The sequence below is a fragment of the Bos javanicus genome, chromosome 15 (assembly GCF_032452875.1).
Source record: "Bos javanicus breed banteng chromosome 15, ARS-OSU_banteng_1.0, whole genome shotgun sequence".
In the NCBI taxonomy this organism is placed as follows: Eukaryota; Metazoa; Chordata; class Mammalia; order Artiodactyla; family Bovidae; genus Bos; species Bos javanicus.
Window position 1 is genome coordinate 30,786,344 of NC_083882.1, and position 14,516 is coordinate 30,800,859.

The following is a 14,516-nucleotide window of genomic DNA, read 5'->3' on the forward strand; positions in this document are numbered from 1 at the left end:
ACCTGCAGGAACAGCACCGAGTCGCTGATGCTGTGCAGCTGCTCCCTGATCTGCTTGTCGTCCTGCAGCACCTTGGCCCTCTCTTCCAGAGCATCCACGATCACCTTCACCTGGTCCACTGCATCCTGCTCCCGCTGCTCCAGCGCAGCCCTCACTTCCTCCTTCTGCTTCTCCAGGTCCCGCACCAGGTCCCGGAAGCTCTGCTCCAGGATGGCCTTCTCATTGGTGGTGAAGCTCTGGGTCCAGAGTGAGGGGAGAGGGGAGGGGGTGCATCTTTATGTTCCCAGCGTAGAGTCAGGGCATTTCTACTGTCCCCACCCTGCAAGCCTGTTCAGCCAAGAATCTCATTCAAAGGCATCACTGAGGGATCCTATCTCTTGATAGAGATGACCAGGGTGTTTTTACAGCCCACCCTTCCTTATCCATCAGCAGGTCCTCCCACTCAATGGGTTGACATGAACCATCATTCCACGTTTGGGAAACTCTATGGGTCCAAAAGTTCCAGGGGAGTCAGGGTGTGTCCACTGAAACCTCAGCCAGAACCAAGCATCATTCAGAAAGTGAACTGATGAGCTGTTTATGTAGCCAGGTTCAAGAGCAAGAGCCCAGGCCCAGGCCTGCCTCCTCCAGGCCGCACCAGTTGCGGGGAGACCCTGGGCGCTGCTCACCTTGATGCGGTCCTTCTCCTTCTGCCACTTCTCAGCTTCATCTTCTATCTCAATGATCTTGAGCTGCAACTGCTCCTTTTGCAGTGACAGCTCTGTCTGTAGGGAAGGAGCCGGGGTTGGAGGAGAAGTCAGGGGGAGGAAGTGGAAAAGACCCAGAGAGTCAGGGAGGAGGGCCCACAAATCATCACTCTGCCCTTCATTCAACCAACACTCACTGGGCCCTTGAATATGCCAGGCACTGTGCCAGTCACCAAGGATCCAGCAGCAAGTCAAGCGCCACCTCATTGTAAACTCGGGACTCTGAGGCTGGGCAACCCAGCCATGTCTTTGTAAGGCGGACCCTCTACCAGGCCCTCCACCCAACGTGAGCAGGAAGGAAGCTCATTAGGGGGTTCCCGCTCCTTTCAATGGACCTGGAGCCATCGGAGAGCAGCTTACAGGAGAAAGGGGACCCAGCCCAGCTCAGCCCAGCCCAGCCCAGCCCAGGGAGCGTCCCATGGCAGTAAGAGGGTACAGCATTTCTATGACATGACATGAGGCTTGTGTTGCAAGCAGGAGTCTGGGTTGCCGCCAGCGGGGAGTCTGTCTGGGCAGGCACAGCTATAAACCTGTTTATGGGAAATGAAGCGCAGTTTGCAGTCTGGGCAAGATTGAGACTTTATTCAAGTCCCTGGGGGAGGAGAGAGGCCAGTGAGCAAGGCAGTGAGGGTGGATGGGAGAAGGGAAAGAGAGGGTCTAGGTTCCCTGCTCAGGAAGAGAATATGGGCTGTCAGGATCTGGGGTGGGTTGGGAAGAGGATCTATCAGGAGTGAACTGGGACATAAGCTCTGATATGGAAAGTGTGGATAATAGCTTCCTTCCTTCCTTCCGTTGGAGAAACGCCCTTCTCTGAAAAGCAGCTACAACACAAACAAAAGGGGGAGCATGAACCATGTGGATGCTCAGTCACTCAGCTGAGTCTGACTCTGTGACCCCGTGGACTGTAGCCCTTCAGGCTCCTCTGTCCATGGGATCTCCCAGGCAGGAATACTCAGGTGGGTTGCCATTTCCTTCTCCAGGGGAATCTTCCTAACCCAAGAATCGAACCCACACCTTCTGCTTTGCAGGCAGACTGTTTACCCGTTGAGCCACAGGGGAAGCCCGCATGAAGCTAAGGCCAATCCAGTCCAGCCAAGAGGCACCTCTTTTGCTCTGTGGGTTCCCCCCTGGTGCTCCCAAAACACCTTCCAGTTTGAAAGGTAGGTGGGTGATCTCCACCTGAAAGCAGGAAGACTGGGCGTCCGAGAGCACCCCAGAGTGCTCAAGGTCTCCCCGTTACACTGGATTTTGAACAGAGTCCCAACCCTTTCCAGCCATCTCCTTGAGGAAACACAAGAAGAATCAGGATGTGGACGCCACAAACTACCAGGAATGTGAGCTCTGCTGGCAAGGAGTCCTGAGCAGCTGTGCACACACGTCACAATTCCTGGATGCTCCCCCAGGCCAGGGGATGCTGGTGGGTCCCTGGTGCAGAGACCAGGGAAGTGGACTGATGGAGGAGAGAGCATCCTGGCTTTTGTGGAAAAGAGCACTGAGAAGCTGGGAGGGGAGGTGGGAAGGACTGGGGCGGGAGCCGAAAAGCTCCCAGACCCGAAGCCCCAGATTCCCACCCCGCCCCTCTGCCCACACCCCAGGGATCTCCGGGCCGCAGACTCTCAGGAAGCCAGCGCCCCACCAGCTACACACAAGAAATCCCACAACATGGAAAATGCCACCAGCCAAGACGGGAAATGTTTGTGAAGAGGAATAAAAGCAGATGAGGATGGGGGTTTGGCCTAATCTCTGGACAAAGGCTGGGAGAAGCCAGCTGTCCACAGACAGGGTGGAGGGAGGGTGGAGGGCAGAGACAAAAAGACCCCACATGGACAGTGGAGACTCTGCAGGAGGCGGGCGGAGCCAAGAGCCCAAAACACAGGTGGGCAGAGCTGGTGGCCTGGAAGGTTCCTGAGAAGCCTGGGACTGGTAATGGGTCCAAGCTGTGAGAAAGAAGCCTAAAGGCTGAACAGTGCTGGGCAACTTTCCCATTCCTGGATAACCCCCTCACCCCCTCATCTGCAGCAAGCAAGGCCTGAGGAGGGTAGGGAGGGGACGCTAGAATCCACCTCCCCCTGCAGCTGAGATGTTGTCACCAGCCCAGAGATGAGCGGCTGGCAGTGGGGCTCCTCACCCCCACCTCGCACCCAGAACAAGGAAAGCAGAGAGCAAACGTGCATTCACTCCCCAGGCCTGGGGCAGCGGTGACAGGGCAACTCTTCCATGAAACAAGCCTTGGGGAATCCAGAAGCCCAGAGGTTCGAATCCGGTTACCACCACCTCCAGGCAGGTGGCCTTCACAAGTTACTAAACTCCTCCATGCCCCAGCCACTCCATCTTTCATGGAGGTAGGAAGAGGACCACTTCCCAGGCAGGTGAGACTCTAGAGAAAAGCACTGACCACTGCTGTGTCAGGCACCTTCCATGGGCCAGAGCTCAGAGGGGAGAGGACAGGGAGGCAGGCAGGCCCGCAGGGCACAGGTAAGCGGGGAAGCAGGCAGGGGTGAGCAGGTGGGTCCTGGTGGTGTTCAGTGGTTGGGATGGTGTGTGCTGGGGTCCAGGTGTGGTGTGTACACCATCAGGATGCAGAGTGAAGTGTACAGAAAGGAGGGAGGTCAAGACATCAGGCTGAGAATGTGAACTGAAGTGAAAGTTGCTCAGTCATGTCCGACTCTTTGTGACCCCATAGACTGTAGCCCACCAGGCTCTTCTGTCCATGGGATTCTCCAGGCAAGAATACTGGAGTGGGTAGACATGCCCTTCTCCAGGGGATCGTCTTGACCCAGGGATTGAACCCAGGTCTCCTGCATTGCAGGTGGATTCTTTACCATCTGAGCTGCCAGGGAAGCCCTGAGGATGTAGAGACTAGATGGTGGATAACTGAAGATTGGAGGATGTTGAGGGAAAACAGAAGAGAAGGAGGATAAACGGGGTGCAGGCGGGCTACCCCCTGTGAGCGGTTGAAGGTTTTCCTAGAGAACGGGGAGGTGAGGAGCCAGTGGAATGCACAGAGGTCTGTGCATTGGGAATGTCTTACCCACAAGAGCACAGACTCACTGGCCAAGAGGGAGGAAGATGGCACTGAGTCCAGAGGAGGGGGAGTCCAGGGGCTTTAAAACAGTGAAGAGCCTCAGCCAAGGGCAGCAGGAGTCAGCCCCTGGGGTCCAGCCTGTGTAAGAGAGGTCGGGAAGAGGGAGGCTAGTAGGAGGGGATGTGCCGAGGAGAGCCAGAGATGCTGGCCAGTGACCTGGGAGGGGTGGAGGGAGAGGCTGCCAGCTGATCTGGAAACATGCACGGGCAGGGTTAAAAGCGGAGCCTTGCTGTCTGCAGCCGTGGGTGGACGCATCAGTCAGGGCGGGGGACACCGGTCTCCTGGTTTCTTTGGGGCACTGGGGAAGTCAACACAGGCGGAGTGGAGGCCTCGCAAGCCCCGACTTGCTGAGCACAGTGGCATCTTGGAAGGGACCTTGGGCTGTGAGTTCTGTGCTACTAGAAAGGTCTTCTCTCATGTCTGGGGTGAGTGCTACCCTGTTAGGAGAGGAGGGTTTGGGCTGAGACCTCTGGGGATGTGAACAGCATCCATTTAGTCCTTGGCAATTTTTCCCTCTGGCCAGGCTGCACAAAAGCCAGATGAGGCAGGAGTCAGAAAACAATGACATATGAAGGTTCTGAAATCCTGGGTTCTCCTGCCACCATAGAAGGAAGGACCCTAACTGCTTTGCTGAACATCCACTGTGTGTCTGCATTTCTCCTTTCATCTCAAAAGCCCCCTGGGGAGGTAAGCCGTGTTGTCCCCATTGTACAGATACAGAAACCAAGGCCGAGGCAGATTGAGGAGCTTGCCTGAGTTCTCCCAGTGAGGAAATGGGAGGACCACGACACAGAGACAGGACTCAGCTCGGTTACATGGCCTCAACTCCTGGGCTGTTCTCTGTATCACCCAGGACGTCGTAGTGCCAGGCCTCCCCACCCGCTACCTCATAGACAGGGCAATTCATGGATTCTGCCTCTCTCCCTGTCCTCCCCACGCCTCCCCATCGCCCCCTAAGGCCCTGCTTTCTCCTTCTCCTCCCTGGGCTTGCTAAGTCATTTCAGTCGTGTGCGACTCTTTGCGACCCTATGGACTCTAGCCTACCAAGCTCCTCTGTCCATGGGATTCTCCAGGCAAGAATATTGGAGTGGGTTGCCATGTCCTCCTCCAGGGGATCTTCCTGACCCAGGGATCAAACCTGTGTCTCTCAAGCCTTCTGCATGGCAGGTGGTGGGTTCTTTACCACTAGCATCACCTGGGAAGCCCTTCCCTCCTCCCTAGGAATCTGATTAAATCCCCTGATGTCCGATGGGGCCTCAGCTTCTGTCGGCTCCACCCTGTCTACACCTCCCTCTGACTTCCTTCTGCTCACCCGCTCTGCCTTGCCCAGACCTGCTCCTAAATGCCTTCTTTGTTCCCTTCTCCCACACTCCGCCTGTTGCCTCTCGCTCTGTGGCTGGGACGGGCCCTGCGTAGGCCACCCAGCCTTGAAATCCTTCCGGCCTTGGGAGAGCAAAGTGGTGGCCAGCAGCTGGTGGTGCCTCAGCCGGGACAGACAGGGCCTCCAGGTGCAGACACATCTGAGCACTCACCTGGACAGGTGTGCCTGTGCTGCCCCAGGGAAGGGGAAATGGGGCCCCTCTGGTCTGAATTAACCACATGGGCCATTGGCTATGACATTTGCCAAATGAGCCAGTTAATTGCCAAATTTGTACTTCCAGACAAATGGTAATTATCTGGATAAGAATCTGAAATGCTGGATAGATTTCCCCATTCCCACCCAGATGTCAACCAGCCCAGTATTCGTCGGCTTCGTTGGGACTCACCGTTCCTCCTGCTTCCTTGGACGTCAGGATGCGGAAGGGGCAAGATGGGGGGCAGGGAAGAGCATCATTCAAGTGGATTCCAGACCAGCAGTGGGCCCTTGAGAAGTTACCCCACCTCCCAGGCCTCCATTTCTTCCTGATAAAACTGGACTAGGTTCCTGATTTCCAGCCTGGCTACACATTAGAAGCCCTGAGAGTGACTTAGAAATGCAGGTCTCATACCCTGAACCAGAACCTCCCAGGGAACCCCGAGGAGCCTCTGCCAAGCCTATGAAAACAACATTTAAAATGTTACATGGTTACATGGCCTCAACTATGTAAAATGGTGAGAGAGAACAGGCTGGGCTATGGCCACACTGAGTTTGAATCCCAGCTCGGCCACCCCCAGCGCTGTAACACTGGTTAAGTCTCTCGGCATTTCAGATCCCATTTCGTCACCTATAATATAGGTGCAGATATTCCCATCCGTGGGACTGTTGTCAGGAGTAACAGTGTAAATGCCCAGGCCGGTGCCTGGCACATCAATGTACTCCAAAAAGATGAGCCATCTCCTGCCCTCCTGCCTGGCACTCTCTTTCTCCACGTACTATCTCTATACTTCTCTCATTTGGTCCTTTCCTCCTCAGCACCCACAGAGGTCATCCCACGTCCTTTCTTACTCACCCTTTCCAGGGGCAGTTTTCCCCCCAATATCTCCAAGAAGAGTGGTCCCAGACACCCCCCAACCCCATTCCAGGCCTTTAGCCACCTGGCTGCTCTTTGTCCATGGTCATGGTGGTCCACCCAGAGAGCCCCAAAAGCCCAGACCAGCACATCTCCCAAAGCTCAAAGACCAGCAGTTGCCCATGGCCAGCAGCCTGGCAGCTCAGACTTCATGAAAAAACTGGGCAACAAGACCAGAGGCAAAGCCACAGACACTGGCGGCAGAAAGGTGCTGAGCCAAGTGACGGCGTCAGGAGAGTGGCCGAGGTGTTGAATCTGAGCTGCACTACTGAGTTAGGACCTCGCCCTCCAGAGCAATGCTTGTCGTGAGTGCTCCTCCCCATTGCCTGGCCAGACTGCCGACCTAGAGCCCAGAGAACCCACAAAATGGCAGACTACCCTACAGCAAGAGTCGTGGCCAGGAATCCTCCACTCTGACCCGATGCAGCAGAAGGTACTCGGGAGAGACAGAAGACAGGCCCTGAGACACAGAAAAAGATAGATTTGTACATTGCAAGGGCTTCCCAGTTGGTGCTAGTGGTAAAGAACCCGCCTGCCAATGCAACAGACGTAACCTGCCAATGCAACAGACGTAAGAGACGTGGGTTTGATCCCTGGGTCGGGAAGATCCCCTGGAGCAGGGCATGGCAACCCACTCCAGTATTCTTGCCTTGGAAATCCCGTGGACAGTGGAGCCTGGGGGGCTACCGTCCATGGGGTCACAAAAGAGTCAGACACGACTTAGCAACTAAACAACAACAGAAATCTCATCAGTCTAAGCCAGAGGCAGAGGAGTGCAGCTCAGGACATCTGTGGACCCTCCTTGCGACATTCAGAGTGGAACTGGAAACCTTCTGATCTTGGGTCGGCAGAGGAAGGCCTGTCATGTTGGCGGCACGCTGAGTAGCCTTTCTCCAACACCACCTCTGCTCAGATTCTGCAGAGAGGGAGGCCCAAACGCACTGCAGCCCGGGGTGTGGTCTACAGTCTCATGCAAGAAACCATGATAGATCAGTGATGGCCTCATCGGGGGCCTCACCTACTAGCCTGCAGAACGGGTTCTGGACAGGACTTCTTGCAAAAAAAGTTGTGTGTAGGCTGATGTTTGGGTCTGCAGGGGCTGCCTCTGAAGATGTCAGGGCTGACAGGCTCATTCACTTTGATCTGTCAACCTACCTAAGGTTGCTCTGTGCCAACGCCCCCAGTGTCTGACATTCCAGTGGGGCTAGGCTTGGACAAAGAGCTCCACTCCATCTCTGTCTCCACTCAGGTGCTCAGCACCACCCTTCCCTGCCTACCTATGCTGCAACACACACACGCACACACACACACAGTCTGAAGCTCCCACCATTTAAGTCGCTCCAGTGGATCAGACATTTCCCCCTGAGCCCCTGTAAGGCACACGCCTCCTGAATCCCATCCCCCTTCCCCCAGTTGCTCTCAAACACTGAAAGAGGACTCAGGGGGCTTCTTCCTTAAGCACTGAGCCTGGACAGGTCCCTTCCTTCCTCTGGGCCTGTGTCCCCATGCAAGGTGGAGAGGAGATGGCAAGATTGCTCATTCTCCATCCAGCCTAGCATTCTGTCCTCTGCAAGTTGATGTTTACTTACAGCCGCTGCTGTGTAACTAGGCGGATGCACCCCAGACTGGTTTGTGCGTCTGAGCTCTGCCTCTTGACCTACATCACGAGCCCTAGAGCATGAACTCCAAGTCCCAGGTACTGCCAGAGAAAACTGCCCAAGACTGTCCTGTCCTCTGGGGCACTCAGGCTTTTCTTAAGTGGAGATACCCTGGTTTCAAATAAAATTTGGGACAAAGCCCTACACATATAACAGATAAATAAGAGTTGTTGTTGTTGTTCAGTCACTAAGTTGTGTCCGACTCTTCTGTGACCCCGTGGACTATAGCCCACCAGGCTCTACTTCCATGGGATTCTCCAGTCAACAGTACTGGAGTGGGCAGGTGCTGGAAAATCCCATGGACAGAAGAGCCTGGCGGTCTACTTCCAAAGGGTTGCAAAGATTCAGACATGACTGAGCGTGAGCATGGCACAGCTGCTTGCAGAAGCAATAGGAACCCGGGCCCCTGCCTTCTTGGCATCAGTTTGCCCCCCTCCTCATCCCTGACGTCTCAGAGACATTCCTAAGAATCTTCAGGCTCCAGGGGGTCATTTGAAAACTTCCAATCTAGTCCAATCCCTTAGTTTCACGGGAAGGGAAACCAAGCCTGAGAGAACATAAGGGACTTGTCCCCTGTCTTACAGCTGGTTCGAGGAAAAACTAGAACTGGAGCTGAGGTCTCCTAAAACCCAGCCTGGGGCTCTGCAATTTCTTGGTTGTGGTGGTTGAGGATAATTAACCCGCATTCTGTTTTGATTCCGTAAGTCAAATCCTGGAGGAGATCCATGGCCCCTGCCCCATCTCCATCTCCCTGTCTGAAGCCTGAAGCCAGGCTGGGGTCAGGGAGTTAGGGAGACTCGGACCACCTTTTTTTCCTGGGCCAAATGAGGCTCCTGAAAAGGCTCTTTGAGTCTTTTGTCATCTCTGACTCGTCTCTCCTGCCCAGGAGTATGGGTAGGAAAGAGTGACCCACAGACTTCAGGTCAAGAAGGCTGGGCACAGAGCGGGGGCTGTGCTGCCCCATTCTGTGGGGTGCAGAAAGCAGAGTCCCCTGCCTTGACAATGAGCATGGCTGACCCCGGCTGACCCCTGGCCGCCCCACGTCAGGGGACTGTGTTGTTGAGGGGGGAGCAGTCCCAGCATCTGTGGAGCCACAGATGAGCCCTTATCCCAGCACACCCTCTCCAGGAGAAAGATGTACCACATTCACAAGCCTCCACATGCCTCTGCTCCTCCCCGCAGAAGCACAGGCAGAATCATGTACACAGAAGGCATGCAAACACACTTACCTGCCACATGTACAGTCATATGCAAACATCCATGTGCAGATATAAACACCACGTGCATATAACACACACACACACATATGTACACCCCTCCCCACCGACTCCAACCCTCACTAGGCAATGGCCACACACACAAAGCACTGAGGGTCCAGCTGAGGGAAGGATAAAGGAAGCTGCTGGGCGTGTCAAGACTGGCTAGGGGATCAGACAGAACAAGAAGGAGCCACTGTCCTACAGAGACCAACTCCGAGGTCAGGGAAGAAAGGGTCTTGATGTGGTCCCCAAATTCCCCCCTCCTCACCCATGACTAATCCCCACGAGCCAGTCCTCCTCAGCTAGGAAGAATTCTCTCTCCCTTAAGTAGAAAGAGGTGGCTTTCCCAGTGGCTCAGATACTAAAGAATCTGTCTGCAAGGCAGAAGACCCGGGTTTGACCCCTGGGTGGGGAAGATCCCCTGGAGAAAGCAATGGCAACCCACTCCAGTATTCTTGCCTGGATAATTCCATGGATAGAGGAGCCTGGTGGGCTATAGTCCATGGAGTCACAAAGAGCTGGACACAACTGAGTGACTTAGCACCTAAGTAGAAAGGAAGGAAGAAGCACCCAGCCAGGCAGAGAGCCCAGGATGGAATGCTGATTTCCTGGCCTGACTTGAATTTATCCTATGACCTTGGCCAAGGCCCCCATCTTTGCTGAGCCCCTCTTTGTTCATTTAGGAGATGACTTGACTCCTGAGGCCTTAGAGGATTGGGGAACCATCTCTGACTCCCAGTCTGGGGGTAGGAGGGGAAAGAACTGTTTTCTGAACGAACCAGGAACAGCAGAGAGGTAAGCCCCAGACCCTGGGAGCGCCCAGTGGGGAAAATGAGGTGGGAGCGTACTGCGAGGAGGCCAGCTCTTACCTCCTTCTCGGCCTTGGCCTCTTCCACGGTCACGGTGCTATGGTTCTTGTGCTCCTGGAACATGCAGAGGTAGCAGATACAGGTCTGGTCTGTCTGACAGAAGAGCTCCATGGTCTTGCCATGCAGGGGGCACTTGCGGGCCTCGAAGTCCCGGATGGGCTCGAGCAGCTGGTGGTCACGGAAGGCGGCGCCCTCCAGGTGGGGCTTGAGGTGCAGCTCGCAGAAGGAGGCCTGGCACACCAGGCAGGACTTGACGGCCTTCTGCTTGTTGCCGATGCACGAGTCACACAGGACCTCCTCGGAGCCCGACTTGGAGCGCAGGAGGGTGCTGGAGTCGCCCCGGGGGTAGCTGTTCCGCCGGATATCCCCGGGCTCCACGATGGACACCGAGGGCTTCCGGGGCTCTGAGAATATGGATCTGCGCGGCTCCCCCTTCTCGGCAAAGGTGACAGGAGGCTTCTTGGCAGCCCCCAGCTGGAGCCCGGCATAGGGCGACCTCCTGCCTTCCCCAGAGTCCATGCTGAAGTAGCTGGAGCCCTTGTCATCCACCGACTCGACAAACTGGATGATGGGCCGCCGCCACTCGCTGCCGGAGAACAGGGAGCTCTTGCCTTCGCCCGGCTTCAGGGCGCCGCCTGTGCCCTTGCCCTCGGCCACCTCCCCGCCGTGCCCGTTGGCAGTCTTGGCCTCTTTGCCTTCAGCTTTGACCCCATTCTCCAGGCTGCCGTTGGGGCTCAGGGAGCTGCGGACATCCCTGACTTCCGGGCTGGCCCCACTGCTCCTGGAGGCGTCTGCAGCTTCCATCGCGGCTCACCTGGCTGGTCTGTGTCGGCGCGCTGGGGGTTTGGGTGGGTGACCTCTTGGGCGGCGGCACCTCTGCAGGACTGAGACAGGTAGCCACGGAGCCTGAGACACACCTACCGGGAGCCGAGAGGAGGGCCTGACACAACGGGCAGGCGGGAGAGGCAGGCGGCTCCCAGAGCCAGCAGAGCGGCTAATTATACAGAGGGGCCACGCCCTGCACATTCATACCTAACCCGGTTTTTTAAAGAAGTGTTTTTATTCTTCCCCAGTTTAATTATTTTCCACGGCTCAGCAACCAGTTGGACTGCTTCCTTCTGATGCACTTTCTTCTCATCAGGAAAGCGGGAGCCTCTGTCCTCACAGGTGGGCAGGCTTCGCTGAGCCAAGCCAGACGTGGGACAGAAGGTGAGGTGTCCACAGAGGCCCACAGGACCCAGGGCTATTTAACTGGGTCACACAAGCCAAATAATCTTGTAACTTGATGGCCTGGGTTTCAGAGGAATATCCCCCTGCCGCCCTGAGACACTGGAGTTGCTTCTTATCTTTTTTTTTTTTAATTTCCATCAAAAAGTTTAGTATTTTTTTAAATTAGAGGATAATGGTTTTACAATATTGTGTTTGACTTCCTGTCTTAAAAGGAATGATGGGTTCCACTTGATTTGGATTTCAGGCTTTGAAGTGAGGTAGTTACTGATTCCGGAGAAGGCAATAGCACCCCACTCCAGTACTCTTGCCTGGAAAATCCCATGGGCGGAGGAGCCTGGTAAGATGCAGTCCATGGGGTCGCTAAGAGTCAGACAGGACTGAGCGACTTCACTTTCACTTTTCACTTTCCTGCATTGGAGAAGGAAATGGCAACCCACTCCAGTGTTCTTGCCTGGAGAATCCCAGGGACGGGGGAGCCTGGTGGGCTGCCGTCTATGGGGTCGCACAGAGTCGGACACGACTGAAGCGACTTAGCAGCAGTTACTGACTCTGGAACCCTATGTGCCAACTTCCAGGCATTGTGTCATGTATGTTACCTATACGAGCTCACTTATATAACCTTGAAAGGTTATATAAACCTTTCAAGGGTCTTCCCTGGTGCCTCAGTGTTAAAGAATCTGCCTGCAATGCAGAAGCCACAGGAGACATGGATTCAATCCTTGGGTCAGGAAGATCCCCTGGAGGAGGGCATGGCAACCCACTCCAGTATTCTTGCCTGGAGAATCCCATGGATGGAGGAGCCTGGCGGCTACAGCCCATAGTGTCCCAAAGAGTTGGACAAGACTGAAGCAACTTAGCACACACACACACACACACACACACATGCAAGCTTCCAACAACATATTCAAACATCTCCATTGAATAGATGAGAAAACTGAAGCTCTAAGAAGGCAACATGCTGGCCTGCATCAAGTGGTAGAGCTAAAATTTGAGCCCAGGGCCTTTGAGAACCAACAGCCACCTGACTATCTCAATGGAAGACGGCTTCAGGAAATCACGTCCCACCCAGCAGCCCTAACGAGATGCTTACGGCTTAATGTTATTTCTATCAGAGCAAGTCAGAACCTGCTTGGATCCAAAGGACAGGGAGACGGTAGTGAGGGACAGGAACGCAAGCAGTGCCAGGCCAGGGGCAGCGTCCTCAGGGCCCCCACCAAGGGAAGGGCTGTGCCTCTCCCAGGCGGGCTGGACTAGACAGAGCAGAGGTGGGAGTGGCTGGGGTGGCAGGTTCTGGGCTGTGTGTAGGGGAGTGGGTTTCCTTCCCCTCGAATCCAGGTCAAACTCTGGGAGCCCCCGCCCCTTTGGCTCACCAGGCAGAACAGCTAATCCTCTGCAACAACAGCTCCTGGGAACGAGAGCAGAGACAAGCTTAGCTCCCCAAGCGGCGAGAGTTTTAAGAGGAGGTGTGGGGGTGGAGAGTGCTGCTTCGTCATGGGCATTCCTTCCCACCTTGTGTCTCTGTTCTCAGGCTCCATAGGAGCCCCGTCTTGTTTGAAGTCACTGGTGAGTGGTCTAAGAGTTCGTGGGGGCTTCTGGGGGCAGGAAACACTTTCTCAAAAAGTCTTGCTCAGGACTTGTTTGGTGGACCAGTGGCTGAGACTCCACACTCCCAAGGCAGGGGGCCCAGGTTTCATCCCCGGTCAGGGAACTAGATCCTACATGCTGCAAAACTAAAGATCCCAAATGCCACAACTTAAAGTTGGCACGCCAGGACAAAAATCTCACATGCTGCAGCTAAGACCTGGCACAGCCGAAATAAATTAAAAAAAATTTTTTTTTAAGTCAGGCCCACTTCCACTGGGCTCTTGGCTGAGGTGTGGAGGGAAAGGAAGAGAGACAGAGATGGAGCCATACTGCTCCTTCCCCTGCTGGTGTCTCCTGGGCCCTGTGAGAACAGGCTGTGAGGAGCAAAGACCAGAGAAGGCAAGAGCAGCAGAAGGGGAAAAGCAAAGTGTTCTGCTTATGAACCCGACAACAGTGCTGGCTGCCCCTCCCTAATGAGGAGGCCTCTGCTAGTCTTAGAGTTCACGCTCCGTCTTTCAGAAGTCTAGGAAAGATTCTGAACCTGAAAAATAGGCTGACACAGAGAAGATGCTCAGAAAGCATTTGTGGAAGGATGGATGGCTAGATGGATGGATGAATGGATGGATGGATATGGGTGAATATATAGAAGAAACAAAAGTTAGATGGATCTGAGTTGGAAATGAATGGGTGGATGGATGGATAATATTAACGGATGTATGGATGATGGGTGAGTGGGGCGTAGGATGAAGGATTGATAGATGGATGGCAGAAGGATGGTGGATGGATGGATGAGTAGGTAAGTGGGGAACTGGATAAAGTAATTTTAAAAAAGGAAGGGAAGGGGAGGAAGGAAGATTTGTGGAAAGGAGAGAAGGAAGAGAAAGGAAGGAAGGAAATGGATGGTAACACATGGACAGATAGTAGATAGGCAAATGTGCTGATAAACACTTAGCAACTATCTCTTCCAGAGCAAAAAAAGCGCTGGTTTATAGTGTTTGCCAGTTTCTTCTACCCTGGCCAATTTCAAGCCACCAACGTGAGACGGGCTGGGAAGACATGAATACGGTCAGCTCCCGACAGGGTCAGGCAATTGTGAGCCAGTCCAGAACATCACAGGGGATTGATGGGTAACTGGGTATATGAATTAATGTAGGAAGAGGGGGACAGAAAAAAAAAAAGGATAATGGAGAATTCAACTCTTAACTGTCCTGAGAGAGGAAAATGGGTTCAAGCGATTTCAAGGCAGTGGAAGATAAGGCTACCTTATCTCTTCCACAAGGCTTTCCCCCCTGACCCAGGCCCACAGATTGCTCCCTCTTCTGAACCCCTGAAACATCACTGTCTGTCCTACTCAGGGGTATTTGTCTCAGACCACCCGATGGTGTTAATTACTCACTCATTCACACTGATATTTCTTCAGCATCCTACCACGTGCCAGGCTCTAAACAAGGGACTGACCACACCAGATGAATGAATCCCAGATCTCGTGGTGGGGGAGCTTCCAGTCCAGTGGGAAAACAAACCAGTGAGTCAATCATTTGAATCTGGCATGACCGTGAATGAGAGAAATCCATGTAAGAGGCCTGAGCTGCCCAG

At 54.4% G+C, this 14,516-nt stretch overlaps 1 protein-coding gene across 2 annotated transcripts in view; it reads right to left on the minus strand.

The window, feature by feature from the left end:
* Positions 1 to 11,096, minus strand: part of TRIM29 (tripartite motif containing 29) — a 28,242-nt gene extending 17,146 nt beyond the window's left edge. The window contains exons 1-3 of one of the 2 annotated variants that reach the window (XM_061440596.1): positions 10,107 to 11,095; positions 669 to 764; positions 3 to 236 (exon numbers count right to left, since the gene is read on the minus strand). In XM_061440596.1, coding sequence (XP_061296580.1) covers positions 3 to 236; positions 669 to 764; positions 10,107 to 10,910 — 1,134 coding nt within the window. In that variant the 5' untranslated portion in view covers positions 10,911 to 11,095. Of the gene's footprint in view, positions 1 to 2; positions 237 to 668; positions 765 to 10,106 lie in introns of both variants that reach the window. The other variant, XM_061440595.1, reaches the window with a different exon arrangement.
* Positions 11,097 to 14,516: the final 3,420 nt, after the last annotated feature.